The sequence below is a fragment of the Caretta caretta genome, chromosome 6, assembly GCF_965140235.1.
Source record: "Caretta caretta isolate rCarCar2 chromosome 6, rCarCar1.hap1, whole genome shotgun sequence".
Taxonomy (NCBI): Eukaryota; Metazoa; Chordata; order Testudines; family Cheloniidae; genus Caretta; species Caretta caretta.
In genome coordinates, this window is record NC_134211.1 from 18074669 (window position 1) to 18092638 (window position 17970).

Below are 17970 nucleotides of genomic sequence, written 5' to 3' on the forward strand. Positions count from 1 at the left end.
AAATACTTCAGTTTGGTCAGTTTAATTTATGGTGTGATTTTTTTTTAATTGGTTTCTATGCGCTTTCCTTGATCTGCTGCTTTATAACACCAGATTTTAGTCTGAGTAGATTTTTCAATCTTTGTTTTTGTCTCCAAGGACATGGGAAAATTTTGTTTGACATATGAAGCCTCTATGACCCGCCTGTTCAGAGAAGGCAGGACAGAAACAGTGCGCTCATGTACTGCTGAATCGTGCAATTACGTTCAAGCCATGGAAGATCCAACCCAAAGTGTAAGTTCATTGCAGCAATTCATGATAAATTCCCATCAATTTTGTATACATATATAGGTATCTGGCAATAAAACACAGACTTCCTGTGACAGTACACTAGATGTATTTACTACATTGTCTACCAACCCAGAAATAACATTAGCTGTACAAATAAACCCCATAATAGGTTTTAAATGCTTAGGAACTACTATATCTTTCTTCCTTAATGAGGAATAAATGTCTAAGTTTGGATCTACACTGCAAAATTTTGTATGCATAGCTATGTCAGTCAGGGGGTTGAAAGAACAATACCCTCTATCTGACATAGCTATGGCAGTAAAACCCCCAGTGTAGACACAGCTATGCTGAAAGAGTGCTTCTGTCAACATAGTTAAGGTTTGGGGATGTAGTGGTGTTATGTCAACAGAAAAACTCCTTCTGTTGGCATATACTGCATAAACACTAGAGGACTCTGCCTGTATAGCTACACCAGCAAAGCATTTGTCATATAGACAAGGCTTAAATGCAGATTAGTGGTGATAATCTGTATTTCTCTATCATTGCAGCTGGATTTCAGAATTGTTACATAAAAAGAGAACCGCAGTAACTAAAAAACAAAAAGTGACCCTTTTCTTTGTAACTCATAATTTTCACAAATATAAATCTCTTACCATTTTTAAGCAAAAAATGTGTTCTTAGAAGGAGAAACTGAGCAAATCAATGCTATTGCAAGGTAATTTTCTGTAATGCAAACTACTGTGCTAGCTGTTTGTGTTTTACTTTAAGAAATGAATATTTGATAGTGGTTGTAATAGTATGAATGCTGACAAGGGAACACAAACATTTCTGGATGGCATCCTCTGATAATACCAATAAAACACTCTAGCTAACATAGACATAGAAGAAAATATTGAACTGCAGTGTGGCTCTTCTCCTGGTTTTTATCATGAATTATGCAGCTGCTGTTCATCTCCACTCTGATTATATATTAAACATAGTGGTTACTAATATTGAATGCTGCTAGTTATTTTTTAAAAAAAAAAGCTAGCAGAACTTTCTTTTCTTTAAATGTTTGAACATGTTAACATTTTATGGCTCAATTTTGTGTTGGTTCTTATTTACCCAGAATTTCTTGATTAGAAACAGAAGCCATGTTAATCCTTTTTGCTGTAGTAGCCATAATGTAGCATTATGGCCTCACTGTGAGACTGAGCAAGAGAACTCCGGGCCTTGTTATGGGTAAAAACTTGGTGTGGGGGGGAAAGGTTGTGTGGCTTTTTTACACAGATGTTTAATAAGTAAATGTCATGGGAAAACCTAAACAGTTAAGAGGTAAATGGAATACGTTCTAAGTAAAAGTTTTCTTGACTGTGAATGTCTCTTTAAGTGAAGCAGATAGTTCTGCTACTGTACAGTTGGTAGGGTAAAGTCCTGTTTTACAGCTGTGCAGTGCAAGTCAATGTCTTGTGAACATACTGTATTAAGATAACAGAAAACATGTTCATTTTACGCAAGTATTGCCCACATACTGCTCAGTCCAACAATGTGAAAGGTCAGAGTGAGGACACATGTACAGGCTGAATTACGTCCGTTGAAATTGTCACTTTTGAGTGTACAGCTACAAGTAGGCATATTGCTGAAGACACCTTTGTGACACCACCATTGAGTGTGTCCAATTAACGTCATGTTAAATACCATCTTTGCAACTTCCTGATATTATGTAGTTTTAAACCAAAATTCACAGTTGAAATGGTTATTTTACCCTATGATCTCTTAACTTGGTGCTCTCAGACTGATAGTGTAAAGTACTACGATATGTCACATTTCACAAGATCACTGTTGTCTTTGATGAGCTTGGAAATTACTTACCTGATTTTCAGATATGCTGAGCACCCACAGCTCCTGTGAACTTCAGTTGGAGTGCTAGCAATATTGAAAATCAGGCCGAGAATTCAAACTTAATTTTTAGAATTGTTTTTATTTATGCAGTATAAAAAGTGCTTTTCACCCTGTAAACTTACTGAATGCGATGGCAGAAAGTCACTGGAAACTGTGGGTGCGCAGCATCTATGAAGATCTTTCTTTAGGTGCCCAGATTTGAAAATCTGGGCCTGGGCTCATTTCAGAAAGTTCTGTGACAGTGTCCTATTATTTGGCCAAACATTTTAAAGGTAAAGATTATGGCCAAGGTTTTTTTTATTACAGTAGGTCAGATGATTCAACCATCTCAATCACTTATGACGTCTCCAAGTCCTGAATGGGCTTCTCTGAAGGCAGTACTTCAGCCTCTGATAGAATGCTGTTTCTACTAGAATACTTTTTTCCTTTCTTTATTTCTACATCTGATTTTTTCCTCCCCCATTTTTCCTGATCTCTGCTACTTCTCCTTTTTTCTGTTTTTTCCTCCTGCATTCCCCTGTGCGCCTTTCCAGCCACCCTTGTTCTTCTATCCCTCTCTTTGCCACTTTTCCCCAATGGCTGCTTTTATTGGATGCTATCATTATCTCAAATAACTAACAGGAGAAGTATTACCAACTTCTTATGCCAAACCAAGTAGGCTGTCTAAGACCCTGTACGGATAGTACACCATGCTGTGATGGGAGAGGGCTCGGGAAGAAGTGACAATTTATCATGCTGTGAGATAGCACACTGGGTGTATGAAATAATCTGACAGAATGTGCTTGACTATCTAGAAAATGACCTGTTTTATTTAGGAACTAAAATCTTCTATTGCTATTGACTGCACTATCTATCAACCTCCTAAAATAGCTGTTAAGCTCCCAGTTCTTTCATCAGTTCGATCAGACCTGCTTTTTGTACCTGTTTAAGCAGAGTAATACAAAAACAGAGTAAGATTAGATTCTTTTTGAACTATAATCTCTCATGAAGCTTGATCTGAAAAGATGCACAATGAAGAGGCAAACTTCATAGGGCTAGTGTTGTAATCATATCTCATGCTGTACCTGATTCAGTGAGTTATATCTCTCAGTTCTAGAACTAAATGTACCTTCACTACAGTTCTACCAGAAACTATTGACATATAACTCCAGAAATTGAAATACATGTTAAAACTAGAAAAGTGGGATTTAAAAAAAATCCATCCCACATCACTTCAAACTTCCTTTCTTGCTGTTGGTAGTTGTTCCTCATAGCTGTTTTTTGTTGCATACTTTGTGTTGTACTTGGCTTTTAGTGCTGCAGGTTTTGATTTTGATTTCCCAATTTAAATACCTTCTGTCTGTTTCCTTGGTGTGGTTTTTTTTTTTTTTTATTATTCTTTAGAATGAAAAGAGGTGTAAACTACTCAGGATTGCTGCTGATAAACACCAGCACTTGTATCGCCTTGCCATGACTGGTGCAGGCATTGACCGCCATCTGTTCTGCCTTTATGTGGTGTCCAAATACCTTGGTGTTGAGTCTCCTTTCCTTAAGGAAGTAAGTAACCTTTCTTGGTTGTTGTCCAGTATTGCAGCTTCATCAAGTAAACAAAAGATTAGTTATCAGTAATTAGCTTTTTCTGATATGAGTTTACTATAATTTTATGTTAAAATGTGTAGTTCTAAGGAAAATGTGAGATTGAATTGGTTACGCTGACATTTTGAAATACATTAATGATGCTAATTTAGCCCTGGTCTACACAACAAAATTACTTCCCTATAATTATATTGCTCAGGGGTGTGAATAATCCATACCCCTGAGCGACGTAGTTATACTGATCTAAGTACTGGTGTAGACAGCGCTATGTCAGTGGAAGAGATTCTCCTGCTGATATAGCTACTGCCTCTTGCAGAGGTGGAGTTAAGTGTTATTAAGGCTTCACCAGAAGCACTACAGTGGCACAGCTGCAAATTTGTAGTGTAGATCTTCCCATAGTAGTGTTCAGCTTTATAGGAGACTAGATAAGATACAAAGACACAACTTGCAGAAAACTATTTTTGTAGAGTAGTAAGTATCAGCAGTGGTTCAAAGAGATGTGACAGGTATTGCAAAAAGAATGATTGATAGTGATCAAGGCAGTGGAGTTAGGCTTTTAATTTTCCTCTAGATTACATTACTTACATGTAAGGTGAAGTCACTGTAAAATATTACCCTTTGAAGTTAGTTTGCTTAGGAAACTGTATATATGTTACGGATTATCGCACGAACAGAATATTATCTTGGTCAGTGGTTCTCAACCCAGGGTCCAGCTAGCAAACAGCTGCGGCCCAGCTATGTGCTTTAATTAAAAAAAAATAAATAAATAACCACAGCTGCCTGGCCCCACATGTGGCGGTGTCCAGGTCCTGGCTCCAGCTGCCCCACCCTGTGCGTGGCGCTCTTGGCCCCACTCTGTGGAGGAGTCTCTGGGCAGGGAGCGCTGGACAGAGAGGTCTGGTGGGGGGGGATAGTGGGGTGGGCGCTGTGGTTCTCAACCTGCGGCCCACGTAACACGGCCCACAATTATAAATATAGGTTGAGAACCACGGATCTTGATTAATAAAGTTCTTTAATTTCATTATATAGTTTGGGTTTGTAAGGTCTAGACATGCAAAAATGGTGCAGTATTGCACTTTTTCTCATAGATGACAAAAATACTTTGCTGCTTCATTCCATAAAAGATTAATCACATATGGGATCATTGTCTGGGTCACAGAGATTAATGAATGTAATGATCAGGCTGAGGAGGAAAACAACTTTTTGCAGTTTTCCTTAGTCCTGTCTTGAAACTGGTGTGCTATAACTAGAGATTACACAGAACTCTTACTTTTTTGTAAGGATTACAGTTTCTTAATACTTTACTGGGCAAATCAAGGGCCTGACCCAAAGCCCATTGAAGTTAGTGGGAATCTTTCCACTGACTTTAGTGGGCATTGGATCAGATCCCTAGTGATCACGCTTCTTATTTCAGCAAGCCTTTTCCAAACATGCTACTAACAGGAACTTAATCTGTTTTCTGTATGGGATCAATGTCAAGACCTTATGTGCTGCTCTTTTTTTTAACATAGCTTGTCCTGAAATATAGATCATTCATTTTAACCTGTTCATTCCATTGGGAATGTTTATTGGAGTTCATATTTAGTAGTAGTGCTTTATTAAGCAAAGTCTTGTATCTTAGCTTGATCACAAATACTTAATTGCAACACACAAACTGTCCATATGCACATTACTCTGGACTTCATATGCTCTAAAGGTTTTGTCAGAGCCTTGGAGGTTGTCAACAAGTCAGACACCACAGCAGCACATTGATCTGGAGAAGAACCCCGAGTTTGTATCCAGTGGCGGAGGCTTTGGACCTGTAAGTTTGGGGGTTTTTTAAACATATTTTGTAATGCATACTTCTTAAACATGGACTTAGTTTGCATGCGCCTAACTTGAAACTTTCATCTCAGTAATATGAAGACTGAAGATGAGTTGGGGGATTCTGAAAGTATGTGTGTTAATGTTTTCCTTTTGTATGTATGTTCTGAGGAGAATCTGTTGTCTTGGCTTTGTTCTTTTCTTTCGGACTAGGGAAATTGGGTGGGTCTTGCAGAGGAATCCAGGTGTGCTAGGCAGACATAACTATACCATGAAAGCTGGTGGATGGAGGCTTACTTCACCTCTTACTTGTGGTATTTGTGTTCATTATGACACATTCCTATTTTCTGCTGAACAACCACTGAGGACACAGAGTAGCTGCCGATGAAGGCTCATGTGTACTGTACCTATTTTTGTTAGATTCCCTCCAGTCAAAGGTGGGGATTGCAGTATAAATGCTTTGTGATACTGTACTCTCTGACCAGCTAATGAGCCTGAAAATACCTTTAAATCACGTCCTTGGTATGTTTCAGAGTAACAGCCGTGTTAGTCTGTATTTGCAAAAAGAAAAGGAGTACTTGTGGCACCTTAGAGTCTAACCAATTTATTTGAGCATAAGCTTTCGTGAGTTATCTTTTCTCCAGTACATTGAGATACATTTTTTTTAAATTGTAATGCCATAAAATAAGAGAGCTCCCCAAAGGGGTGTTCAAATTAGGAGGCTTCTGAATAGATATGCTTTTTTTTTCAAATAAGACTTTTACCTACTCAACAAGATTAAGTGAAACTTTCCCCAGCAGCATTTGAACCTCTGAAATCCTTTCTATGGGGTAGTTTGACTTGAGAAACGTTTCATGAACCACAACATCCAGATTATATATAGCCAGTAATTAGTATCCAAAAGAGGACACTTTTGCCAACAAAGAAATGTTTCAGCCATAGGGATTTCAGTCCGTTCTTTTTTGTCCCATCATTTTTGCTTGTCTTGTCCCTGAATGTTCTCTTCACTTCCAAATGGGCTCCGCTTGTGATATCTCTAGCATCCCTCCAAAAACTGCTAGAGGAGCTCTTCCATTGCAACAATGGCAGCCCAAGGACTCATTACTTCATTACTCCCTAGTTTCTCTGCTCTTCTTTTAAAGCTCTACAGAACATGACCCTGTAGTATAAAGAGAGAATTATAGGGTATCAGACTGCTCAGCAAGAATAGGAGATGCCCCCACGTGCAGGGAGGATGCATTACATTTAATAATTAGGAGGTGCACAGCTGGACAGTCCTTCCTATGTGTATTACAGGTCTGTCCCATGGAGCTGCATTTTGACACTTGGATGGTCATGTGCTGATAACGTTGAAGGCAGACCATTTAAACTGTTCTGTGTTCCCCTAAATAGCAGTAATTCTTTGAGCTGAAGCATCATTAAACATACATTAAAATTTATTTTTCCATTACAGCAGAGGTGGTCAACTGGGGTTATATCAAACTTTTTAGAGAGCCACGGCAAGCCTTCTAACAGTAATTATAGTAAAACTGAGGGGCCAAATTTGGCCTGGCTGCAAGTTGTGACCTGACATGCGGGGGAGGAGGGCGGAAGGGCTCCAAATTTTAAATAAATAAATAAATAATGCCAAGGTGAGGCATGGTTCAGAAAAGGTCAAGAATCCCTGCTTTCGAGAAAACTTGAAGTTATTTTAATACCTGGTTATAGAACAGGAATTGTGCTGTTTATATATGAGTGTATTAAACCTATTGCTAAATACTTTTTCCACAGGTTGCTGATGATGGTTATGGTGTGTCTTACATTCTTGTGGGAGAACACCTCATCCATTTCCATGTGTCCAGCAAATTCTCTTGTCCTGAGACAGTAAGTGTGAAGTAAAATTACAATTCTATTAACCTTTCCTACACAGCTCAGTAGTGATTACATTTGCGGATTCATTTGTGAAATGTCCCTTAAGTCATATTTTTAAAAACATATCTGAATCTGTAGTATATGGCTTCTCTGTGGTTACTCCTGCTGACTTTTTTAGATCTGCTGTGAATCTGTTTTTCTGAACTTGTGTGTGTTGAATATCTTTATAAACAATGGAAGTTGCCCCCATTCAAGTTCATCCAGACTTTCATACACCATGAAAATATATGGCCTGATCTTTTTCTCACACATACAGTGCCATGTGACACATGTAAGATAGTCCATATCCAGCCAGTAAACACCACTGGTGGATTCTCACTTTTTAATACTGCACATCTTTCTTCAGGCCTTCCACTAGTTGGAGGCATTGGAGCTTTCAGACAGTGGAGAATGTATGCCACCTCTTTCTGAAAAAAGTCTCTCCTCATCTAAACAATAGTTTGTGAAGTTTGTCCAGTTATTGTGTTGATCAGTATTTAATAAATGTGTAATATATTCTGAAGCTTTTAGTGAGGGTCATCCATTAGGATCAGGTGGGAATATCCTGTGATACAGGGCGAGCCTCAGTCATTCACTTTATTATTTTACTGTGTTTCTATAAACCTGCTGAATTTTAGCCACATAGGTGATCTCATCGTCTTGTTGGGACTGATCTCATAGGTAATTTAAGATATCTTAACGACGCTTCCAGTGCTACTACCACCTATTGATAAATGGATGAGGACATACATTTTTGTCCTTGCATCATGGAAATTGTTTTTTATTGGATTATAGATGCCCTTAATTATTCATCCTTTAGTTGCCTTGATTTTTTTGCCTTACTCATCAGTGAAGTCAGAGTTCCACGCCAAGAAGGAAGCCCTTTTTATTTGTGACCTTGACTTCAGTACTGTTTCTACACCCAGTGTGCACTGTCTTCAGTGTTATAACTGTTTGGTCCTATTTTTAATCTTAATTCCTTCCTTTCATTATTGATCTTTAACTTACAAGAAGGAAAACTGGTCTGGTTCAGAGTTTATTATTAATAGACTAGAGTATTGTTGTACAATTATTTACTATAGTTTTTATAACCCTCTGGTGCCAGAAAGATAAGAGATCCCAACACAACCTCAAGTACAAAATGTATTTGTAACAGGTTCCCCCTCTTTCCTCTTCTCCTCTCCCCCCACCCCCCGGTGCCACCTGATGTACTAGGGTACCACTGAGCCTGCCTGTTCCAACAGCCGGGGCTCCCTTACACTGTCCTGCTGAGCCAGGCCCTCAAGCCTACTCCAGCACACACACAAGTAGGGACACACCCAGCTGCAGAAAGACACAGACACTGAAATCAGCTCTGCATGGGAAGACTCAGCTAGGGAATTGTTCAGCAGTTGAGTGCACACCACTCTCTGGAGTGCAAATCCAAACTTGTATCATCTTGCGTTGCACAGAGAACTGTGCAGCATAAGCTCATGAAAATTGCTCCCTCCCTCAATGTGGAGGAAGATATGCACAGCTATTTGCCTCCCAGTTATGAAAACTGGTTTTAGAGAAAACAAAAACAAGTTTATTAACTACAAAAGATAGATTTTAAGTGATAGCAAACAGATCAAAGCCGATTACTGAGCAAATAAAATAAACACGCAAACTAAGCTTAATACACTAAAAAAACTGGTTACAAGTAGTAATTTTTCAACCTCAATGTTGTTTTAAGCAGATTGCAGAGGTTCTTGGAGGCAAGCTGCTCTTGCTTGTAGATTAAAACTCCAGGTATTTATTTCACAGGCCAGACACCTTCCCAGCCTGGGCTCAGTCCCTCTCCCCACCACTTTGTCTTTGTTTCTTAGGCCGTGTCTACACTGGCAAGATTCTGCACAATAAAGCAGCTTTCTGCTGTGTAACTCCCGCGGTGTACACACTGCCAAGCCACTTAGTGCGCAGAAACTCCTCAGTTGCAGCGTTGCAAAAAAACCACCTCGAGAGTCGTAAGCCTTGCAGCGCAGAGTGTCCAGCGCTGTATTGGCAGTGTAAACACATTACAGTGCAGAAAGCAATCAATTGGCTTCCGGAAGTGTCCCATAATCCCTCAAGTGGCTGCTCTGGGGATATGCGCCTCTCCCCTTTCAAAGCTCTGTTTCTGACAGCCATTGCATGATGTGCTGATCTGCTCTGGGACGCAAAGCAAACCATTAATATGGACTGCTCATGCTGTTGAACACAGAGGCAGGCGTGTGTGTGTAAGAGAGAGAGAGATTGCTGTGCAGAGAGCCCAGGGAGGGAGGCGGGGGCTTATGTCGGGGTTTCCCCCTCCCCTGGCTCAGGACTGGTTGCTTCCTGCCCCTGTCTGAATTTACAAGACAGCATGCTGACACACTCTGTCCCCCAAAACACACAGACACACACACACACACACTCTGCCCGCCCCCCACTTCAGTTGAAAAGCAACTGGCAATGTAGTAGGATACCCATGGAACAATGGGATTGGGAAACCTGCATCATGTGACGCTGTGCCTGCCTCAAGAGCCATTGCAAACCCTTCCCAAAGCACCCTGCGGCCAGTTGCACAGTGGGATAGCTACCACAATGCACTGCTGTCTTTGCTGTTGCAAGAGCTGCTAAGGTGGATGCGCTCCACTGGCACAAGGAGCACAGTGTGGACATGCAACAGCAGTTTAATTCCAGCGCTTTAATAAAAGTGGTATAACTTGTTGCGCAGAAACTTGCCAGTGTAGACATACATGTAGACGTTTCCAGCAGTCATCCTGGGTGGGGATTCAGTGAAGAATGAACTTAATTAAGTCACTCCTTGGCCTTAAATAGGTTTTACGTATAGCGGGAATCCTTTGTTTTCCAGCGTGGTCTCTTCCCCCCACACCCCTCTCTCCCCCAGTGGAAAAATACTGGTATTCTATTATGGAGTCAGTGCCATGTGACTTTGATCACATCACCCTGCAGTGTCAAAGCAGCCATGAGTCAGAGGCTGTTTGTAGCATCCCAGGAAGGTGGGAAATTAGCTGATTGCATTCTGTCTGGTGAGCAGTCCTCAGGTGCGAACACTTTTGTAATACAGATGTATAGTCAATATTCCTAACTTTAGATACAAAAATCATACATGCATACAAATAGGATAATTATGTTCAGTTAATCATAACCTTTCCAATTATATCTCACAAAACCCATCTTGCATAAAATACATCTTAGATATGCTATAATTATATTATAACAACATTTCAATGAAGAATATGGGGTGTAGTGTGTCAAAATTGTCACCAGAGACTTCATGTTAAAAGATTTCTCCCAGGTCATCTATATTTCCTAATATTTTGGTGTCATTTGAAAATCAGTTCTTGCTGAGTCTTGTTTACAAAATAAAAAGTCACTATTTGAAATAGTAATCTGCAAAAGTCAGTGCTGTTCCTGAGGGACAATTTTTTTCAATTTAACCTACAATAGAGACCAATATAATTTCAAACTAAAATACAGCTAAATTCCATTTACAGGGAAGTAAATGGAAAATGGAGGAGGATCCATGCTGAGATAGCCCTCTTATATACTGCATTAAATTTTATTCAGATTTTCACATTCTCCTGCTTCATTATGAATAGATGACTGCTTCATTCCATAAATTTCAATATTACAAAAAATGAAAGGAGGAAATAGATAAGTTTGGCTACAAGATAATGGTGGCATTACAACTCTTGCTATATCTTTTTATTCTCTTAGGATTCTCATCGTTTTGGAAAAAACATCAAGCAAGCAATGGTTGACACCATAACTTTATTTGGCGTTGGTATGAACTCTACCAAGTGATTCCTTAATATCAATGCCAGTGTCCTACCATTGGGGTGAGAACTCTTCTGATCAATGAATGAAAGCAAGGTGTACTCTGCAACGGTTAGAGGGGCATTTGGGTCATAATCATCCTGTGATCACCTGTGAATAAGGATTCAACACCTAGGCTGAGGTTCAAATGTCCCATCATTTCACAATAGCTCAGAAGAGTTCTCTTCCCATAAGAGATGACTTTTGACATCCTATGTGATTCTAGGGATACTGTAAAGCAACATCATGTGAAAGATGTGTACTGTAGGCCTGTCTCAATTTTGTGTACATATGGTAACTTTTTACTTAAACTCTGGGTCTACTTGTATTTCATAAATGAGTGGATAAAATGTATTCAGTCAACTTCAATCAGCAGAAAGTATTTGACTTCCTATGTACTAGTAGCAAAACATCAATTAGTATATCTGCTACTTCTGTCTGACAGTGACCAGACTTGTGGGTATTCATCTAAGTTGTCACTTTTTAAAGGTATTTCTTAACCTGACATAACCTAATATAGTGCACTAACTGGAAAATATACTGTGCTTCATATAGTTTGCCGCATCTTAATTTTATTACCATATGAACATACCTGCATGTTGTATGAGCCAGTGCCTTAAAAATGAAAGGCCTCAAATACAGGGAAACCTTACATTGTGGGGTTCTTGTTTTTTGAATTATTTCTATACATTTTCTATGCTGAACAAGGGGAATGGAATTGTAAATTTAATTCTCAAGTTGTAATTTATTTAGGTGCAACATCGGATAAGAGTTCATGTTTTGACACATTGCAATTTGGCGGAGGGCCCCTATGTGAAATGCCCCTTTGTCTGTCTAATGAAAGACCAGTCCCGGTGAGACAATGAATTCACTTTTTTTCAGAACCACATTTCTAAAACCCACCATTTTGCTGACTAAGTCACATAAGATAACTGCTGCATCTCATGTACATTTTCTCTGGGACTCCAGGGAACGTAGCCATGAGCCACATACAAGCCCGTTGGGCAATCCACAGAAGAAGACTCTCGCAGCTAAGGAACTGCATCTTGTCTACCCTCATGCTTAGAGCAGCACCCACCACATTTCCAAACATCTTTAAGCGGAAAGGATTAAGACTGTCAAATGGTAATACCAGAATGGTGAAATCTAGCATTCCCTGGTCTCTGCCTGGAGAGCGTCTGGGTAGGGCCAGGGAGAATTAACACAGTTAATGAGGAAAGCAAATGTGGGGGGAGGGAGAAAGGGGGAAAAAAACTGAGCAGTACCACTCAAAAAGATATATAATGGAAATTTTAAAAGCAGAGTAAAGAAACCTTCACAGTTCATGGTTGCTATGAAATTAAATGAAGTAGCTTTTTGTGATACCTCTCTTCCCTGGGATTCAAGCTTGTGTTCCTTTTAGTCAGTCTTTATATCACATAAAGCCTAAGCAGCATAAAATGTGGCAAATACTTTATACACAGAGCAACTGTATATAAAAGGATCTTGTAACATATACAGGGGTGGTCAGTACAAAAATGACTGCTGTTCCAGGGCTATTATAACATTAACAGCCCTGTAAAGGAAAATGTCTAATTTATCTTTAGAGTGAGAATATGAATATTTTCTGACCATAATCTTGTTTTGACTCTGCCACGTAAATTTTTCCCCCTCTGGGTTTCACATGAATTTGATACACAAGTTTGGGAAGAGGCCCTGCTGAAGATCACAGATGCATAGTCATGTAAATATTGTAATGCAGGAACCCGACAGAAGTGGGCCAGATAATTTTTATTGGGTCAGATACAGTATGCAGGCAAGGAGATTATCAAATAAGCCTTACTGCAACTGGCAGGCACTGCAACTGGCAGGCACGGCATCTAATCAGACTACTGCAGCAACTTCACAGTGAATTGTCCTTTTGAAGCTGCAGAAATCATGCACTATTTATGATGACCACTGACCAACCTGTATTAAATTAACATTGACATATTCACTTGTAGGAGAATTTTTTATTAAGAAAATGTTTAGGTTTGACTCTCAGGTTTTAAATGTTACATATGTAATTGTAGGTAGTGCAGTTATCAATGCAATTTTACATTCCTTAAGAGAGTGTAAATATAATTGGCACAGGAAGAGTTCGTTTTTATTGTACATGTTGAAAAGGGTAAGTCTTATGTATTTTTTATTTGGAGCAGATAATTTCTAAACATGGTTTGTATTTCATTTATCTTAGAATGTCAACTGCATGTAAATAAAAATGTGCTCTTTTGGATGTAAATCTTAAATGCACAGTGAATGTAGGTTATCATTAATTAAAAAATTTTTAATCTTCCTATCCTCTACATTATGTATACGCAGTGAAACTGCTCACTTTTGTTTGCTTCAAAGTTGTATGAAAGTGACAGTTTAGCTCTAATTTTTAAGTGTGGTACACAATACTAAGAAGCACTGCCAAGTTAAAATATTATGTATATATTTAGAAAAATTCTTGATTGGTTCTCAACCAGTGATTTAAGGAGGACAAAGCTAAGGTTGAGAGAGTAATAGAATTTGGTAGGAATTATAGTAAATCAGTTATTACATGCGATTGAGGAATTGGCTGGACAACTCAATTGTGCATTTCCAAAATTTCTAATATTTAGCTTTTTGGTGTGATTTGGGAGACTTAATATTTAGGTGTTAACACTTACTCTGGTTGATGGCCCTAACTATTTTTAAAGTTTTGTTTTGTTTTTGGTGGGAATATGAATTAGGGTGCCTGACTTTAGCCCCACAAGTTTAAGAAAGTTCCTGATTTATTATGCTTTGCACTATATTGATTTCCTATATAGGATTTACTAATTTATATTGGTTTTATCATGCTCATTTACTTCACTTGTACTATTTTTTCATCATTTATTTACATCTAATACTACTAGTTTGTTCTTTAATTATATTTGTTCTGCCTTTCTGACTCTGAAAAATAAAAATTAAAGGTTTCACGATTATCACCCATTCTGTTGGAGTCTTCTTCCTTATCCTTTGCTCCCATATCTCTGCTCATGGACCTAGGGTTACTACCTTGCCAGTATTTGAGCGGCCTGTCTGGTTTTTGTTTAGTTTTAATAAATGAATTTGCCAGTTATCAGAAAAATAATTTAATCTACCAGAATTGCTTTTATGTGGGTCTAAAGATTTGCATAATTATCATAATAGAGTGGGATATCTAATGTTAAAGGTTTGTGTCCAGCTAAAGATGCTGCAGTGTTCCCACTTCCACAGTTTAAGGAATAACAGATCAAAACTGTTGAAAATACAGCAGCTGTATGCTAGAGTTGTCAGGCATCTAGTTTTTGATCCCAGAATGCCCGGTCAAAAATGAACCCTGGCGGCTCCAGTTAGCACCACTGACCAGGCCACAAAAATCTGGTCAGCGGTGCAACAGGGCTATGGCAGGCTCCCCAGCTCCACACAACTCCCGGAAGTGGCCGGCATGTCCCACTCTTAGGCACCGGGGCAATCATGGGGGTGCCGCACGCTGTCCCTGCCCTGAGTACCGGCTCCACAGCTCCCATTGACCGGGAACCAGTTGGCTGCAGGGGTGGTGCCTGTGGGCAGCGCACTGAGAACCCTGGCCTCTCCACCTACGAGCCAGACATGGCAGCTGCTTCCAGGAGCCATCTGAGGTAAGTGCTGCCTGGCCAGAGCCCATACCCCCCCCCACACACACACACCCCAACCCTCTGCCCTAGCCCAGAGCCCCCTCCTGCATCCTTAACCCCTCATGATCCTACCCCAGAGCCTGCTCTCCCAGCCAGAGCCCTCACCCCCTCCCACACCCCCCTGCCCCAGCAGAGTTAAAGTGAGCGAGGGTGGGGGGGTGGAGTGAGTGGGGGCAGGGCAAGGGTGTTAAGTTTTGTGCGTTTGGAAAGCGGGCAGCCCTGCTGTATGCCCAAGTGTGAGAGAAGGTGTGTGTCCCAGGAGCGTGAGGAGACCAGTGTTAATCTTATCGGTATGTCTTACCTTTACAGAGACCGCAAGTGGCTGTTTAGGGAGGTAGGGGAGTTGCCTTGTGCCTGGGGGTTGGCGGTGCTGTGGGCCCGCCTTGGGGCGGGGAGGGCAGGTTTTTTGCGCTTCAAAGGTGAGAACGGTCCACGGACCTGTAAATCCACATGCTGTTAATGTCTATTAGACCGTAATCGCTTTAAGGAGTGAACGCAGGAGTTCAGTTAACTACATTTAAAACGTTTTCAGGCGCGGCGCCTACAGCCGTGGCCCAGTGCTCGTTTTACCTTCGTATGTTTCAAACAGCAAAGCCTCGGGCACAGCAAAGCTGGTTCACGCGGAGCGCTTGGAAGTCGGGTAATGGTCCGCTCGTAGGGATAAAAAGGTGGGCAGCCAGGCACCGTGCAATGGATCAAACACCACGGCTAGGGCCCTGAGCAGCCACGTCCCCCTTGCATGAGAGCTCAGAGGGTATCAAAAGCGGATTAGAGCTCAGAGGGCACCTCGGCGGCTTCCCCCTTAGGCCTCCAGCTCTTGTTTCCTTACCCTATCGCGCCCCCCTTCTTCGGAAGCTGCTCGCCCTGTCCCCAGGAGAGGCACGGGGGGACCCGCTCCCCAGGGCCGTGCCCGGGCTGGGCCGGAGGCGGCGTGGTGCAGCGCGCGCGCGCTCTGGGGCCTCGCCCGCCTCCCACGCGCTGCTGGGGCGGGCCGGGGCAGCCATGCGGGAGCCGGGCAGGGCGACGGACGCTGCCCGAGGACGCAGCCCGGCTTCTGCGCGCGGGGGCGGCGTCCCGCGGGGCTGATGCTCCCGCCTTTGTTGTCCCGCGCACGCAGCGCTCCGTGGCCGGGGGCCCGTCCTTGGCCCTCGCCACGTGACTCCACCGGCCCTACAGAAGCTCCCTCCCCCGCGCGGCTCTCGCGCAGGCCCTTCCCCCTCCCCTCTCGCTCGGCCCCAACGGTCCCCGGGCGCGCGCGGGCGGGACTAGGCACGCTGACCCCTCCGAGGCCCAGCGCGGAGCCGGGCGGGGCATGGAGGGAGAAAGGCGGGAGCTTGCTGCAAGGCGAGGGGAAGGTGAAGGAGGCTGCAGCCTGATCGCCGGGGGGGAGTGAGCACACCGTGTTGCCCCACCCGCGGGGCGGGGCAGGCTATCCAGCCGCGGCATAGGGGGTCCCAGCGCTGGTCCCCCTCAGGTGGGGGTTGATCCCGGGACCGGGGGTCCCAGTGCACACTATCCCTGCAGATCGAGGGAGTGTCGTGATGCACACGTGGGAGAGCTGTCCCTAATGCAGCCCACAGTACTCTGGGCGAGTTGGGGGTCACAATCCAGCCTGAGCTTCCCTTGTGCCCCACTGGGGATTAAAACCCATGTCCCTCTCATGTGGGGCAGGCTCAAAATCCAGTCATACACACAGAGAGTTGAGGGTCATGTTCCCACTGGGGTCCCAATCTCCCCTTTCTTCTGCAAATGATAACACAAGCAGTGTTTAGAAACCACAAGCTACCAGTTCCTCCACCCACCCCATCCTGGAGTCTGGGCACTAGTTATTTCTTGCCCCAGATCCCTGCAGATTTTGGATGCAAATCTATCACTCAGGCTCCTGGGCACAGTAGGAATAATAAAACTTTTTCTCTTGTCCTTACCCTTTTTTTGCACTTGCTCAGCGAACCACAGCCAGTGGGAGCAGCGATCGGCCGAACCTGCAGATGCTGCAGGTAAACAAACCATCCTGGCCCACCAGTGGATTTCCCTGATGGGCCACGTGCCTACTTATACATGGGATGTATAAGTAGGGGCATAGCGAGCAGATCGAGGGACGTGATTGTCCCCCTCTATTCGACATTGGTGAGGCCTCATCTGGAGTACTGTGTCCAGTTTTGGGCCCACACTTCAAGAAGGATGTGGATAAATTGGAGAGAGTCCAGCGAAGGGCAACAAAAATGATTAGGGGTCTGGAACACATGAGTTATGAGGAGAGGCTGAGGGAACTGGGATTGTTTAGTCTGCAGAAGAGAAGAATGAGGGGGGATTTGATAGCTGCTTTCAACTACCTGAGTGGTAGTTCCAGGGAGGATGGTTCTAGACTATTCTCAGTGGTGGAAGAGGACAGGACAAGGAGTAATGGTCTCGGGTTGCAGTGGGGGAGGTTTGGGTTGGATATTGGGAAGGACTTTTTCACTAGGAGGGTGGTGAAACACTGGAATGAGTTGCCTAGGGAGGTGGTGGAATCTCCTTCCTTGGAAGTTTTTAAGGTCAGGCTTGACAAAGCCCTGGCTGGGATGATTTAATTGGGTATGGGTCCTGCTTTTGAGCAGGGGGTTGGACTAGATGACCTCCTGAGGTCCCTTCCAACCCTGATATTCTATGATTCTATGCTCTGTTTTCTCTCCTCTGTCCCCTGGGGTTAGAGGATTGTACCTGTGTCTCCCCACCACACTCCCTGTCTCCCTTGGGGTTGAATGTGACAATCCATCCCACCCCTGCTTGAGTATTGAGAATGATAGTAAACTAGTTTTCAGGGTATATCTCTTTTTATATATTTGTCGAGTGGATAGCACAATATTGCCCTGGACTCTAGGAACTACTGTAATATAAATAATATTTATATGGAGCTAACGTGACTAACAGTTGCTGTAATAGAATATAAAGTGTTGGGTTTGCATTTTTTAAAAATTTGCTAAAATTTTGGCTGCATATTCAGTTCTGGTTATGAATTTTGCCAACATGTGGGTTTGTTTGGAATTAGACTTTGGTTTGGGCTCAT

The 17970-nt window shown here is 42.3% G+C and overlaps 2 protein-coding genes and 1 long non-coding RNA gene across 5 annotated transcripts in view; 2 read left to right on the top strand and 1 right to left on the bottom strand.

Annotated features, from left to right (window-relative positions):
- The window catches only part of CPT1A (carnitine palmitoyltransferase 1A), a 70062-nt gene extending 55849 nt beyond the window's left edge, over nt 1-14213 (top strand). For both annotated transcript variants that reach the window (XM_048855763.2, XM_048855764.2), the window contains 5 exons: nt 139-273; nt 3535-3687; nt 5423-5527; nt 7300-7392; nt 11143-14213. In XM_048855763.2, coding sequence (XP_048711720.1) covers nt 139-273; nt 3535-3687; nt 5423-5527; nt 7300-7392; nt 11143-11229 — 573 coding nt within the window. In that variant the 3' untranslated portion in view covers nt 11230-14213. The remainder of the gene's footprint in view (nt 1-138; nt 274-3534; nt 3688-5422; nt 5528-7299; nt 7393-11142) is intronic.
- Nucleotides 1-16147, bottom strand: part of LOC125639167 (uncharacterized) — a 45056-nt gene extending 28909 nt beyond the window's left edge. The window contains exon 1 of one of the 2 annotated variants that reach the window (XR_012668851.1): nt 15226-16147. This is a non-coding gene — a long non-coding RNA (uncharacterized LOC125639167). The remainder of the gene's footprint in view (nt 1-15225) is intronic. The other variant, XR_007357394.2, reaches the window with a different exon arrangement.
- TESMIN (testis expressed metallothionein like protein) overlaps nt 15131-17970 on the top strand; it is a 39592-nt gene continuing 36752 nt past the window's right edge. Inside the window, exons 1-2 of the mRNA XM_075129295.1 lie at nt 15131-15214; nt 16871-16921. Of these exons, the coding sequence (XP_074985396.1) occupies nt 15151-15214; nt 16871-16921 (115 nt within the window). The 5' untranslated portion in view covers nt 15131-15150. The remainder of the gene's footprint in view (nt 15215-16870; nt 16922-17970) is intronic.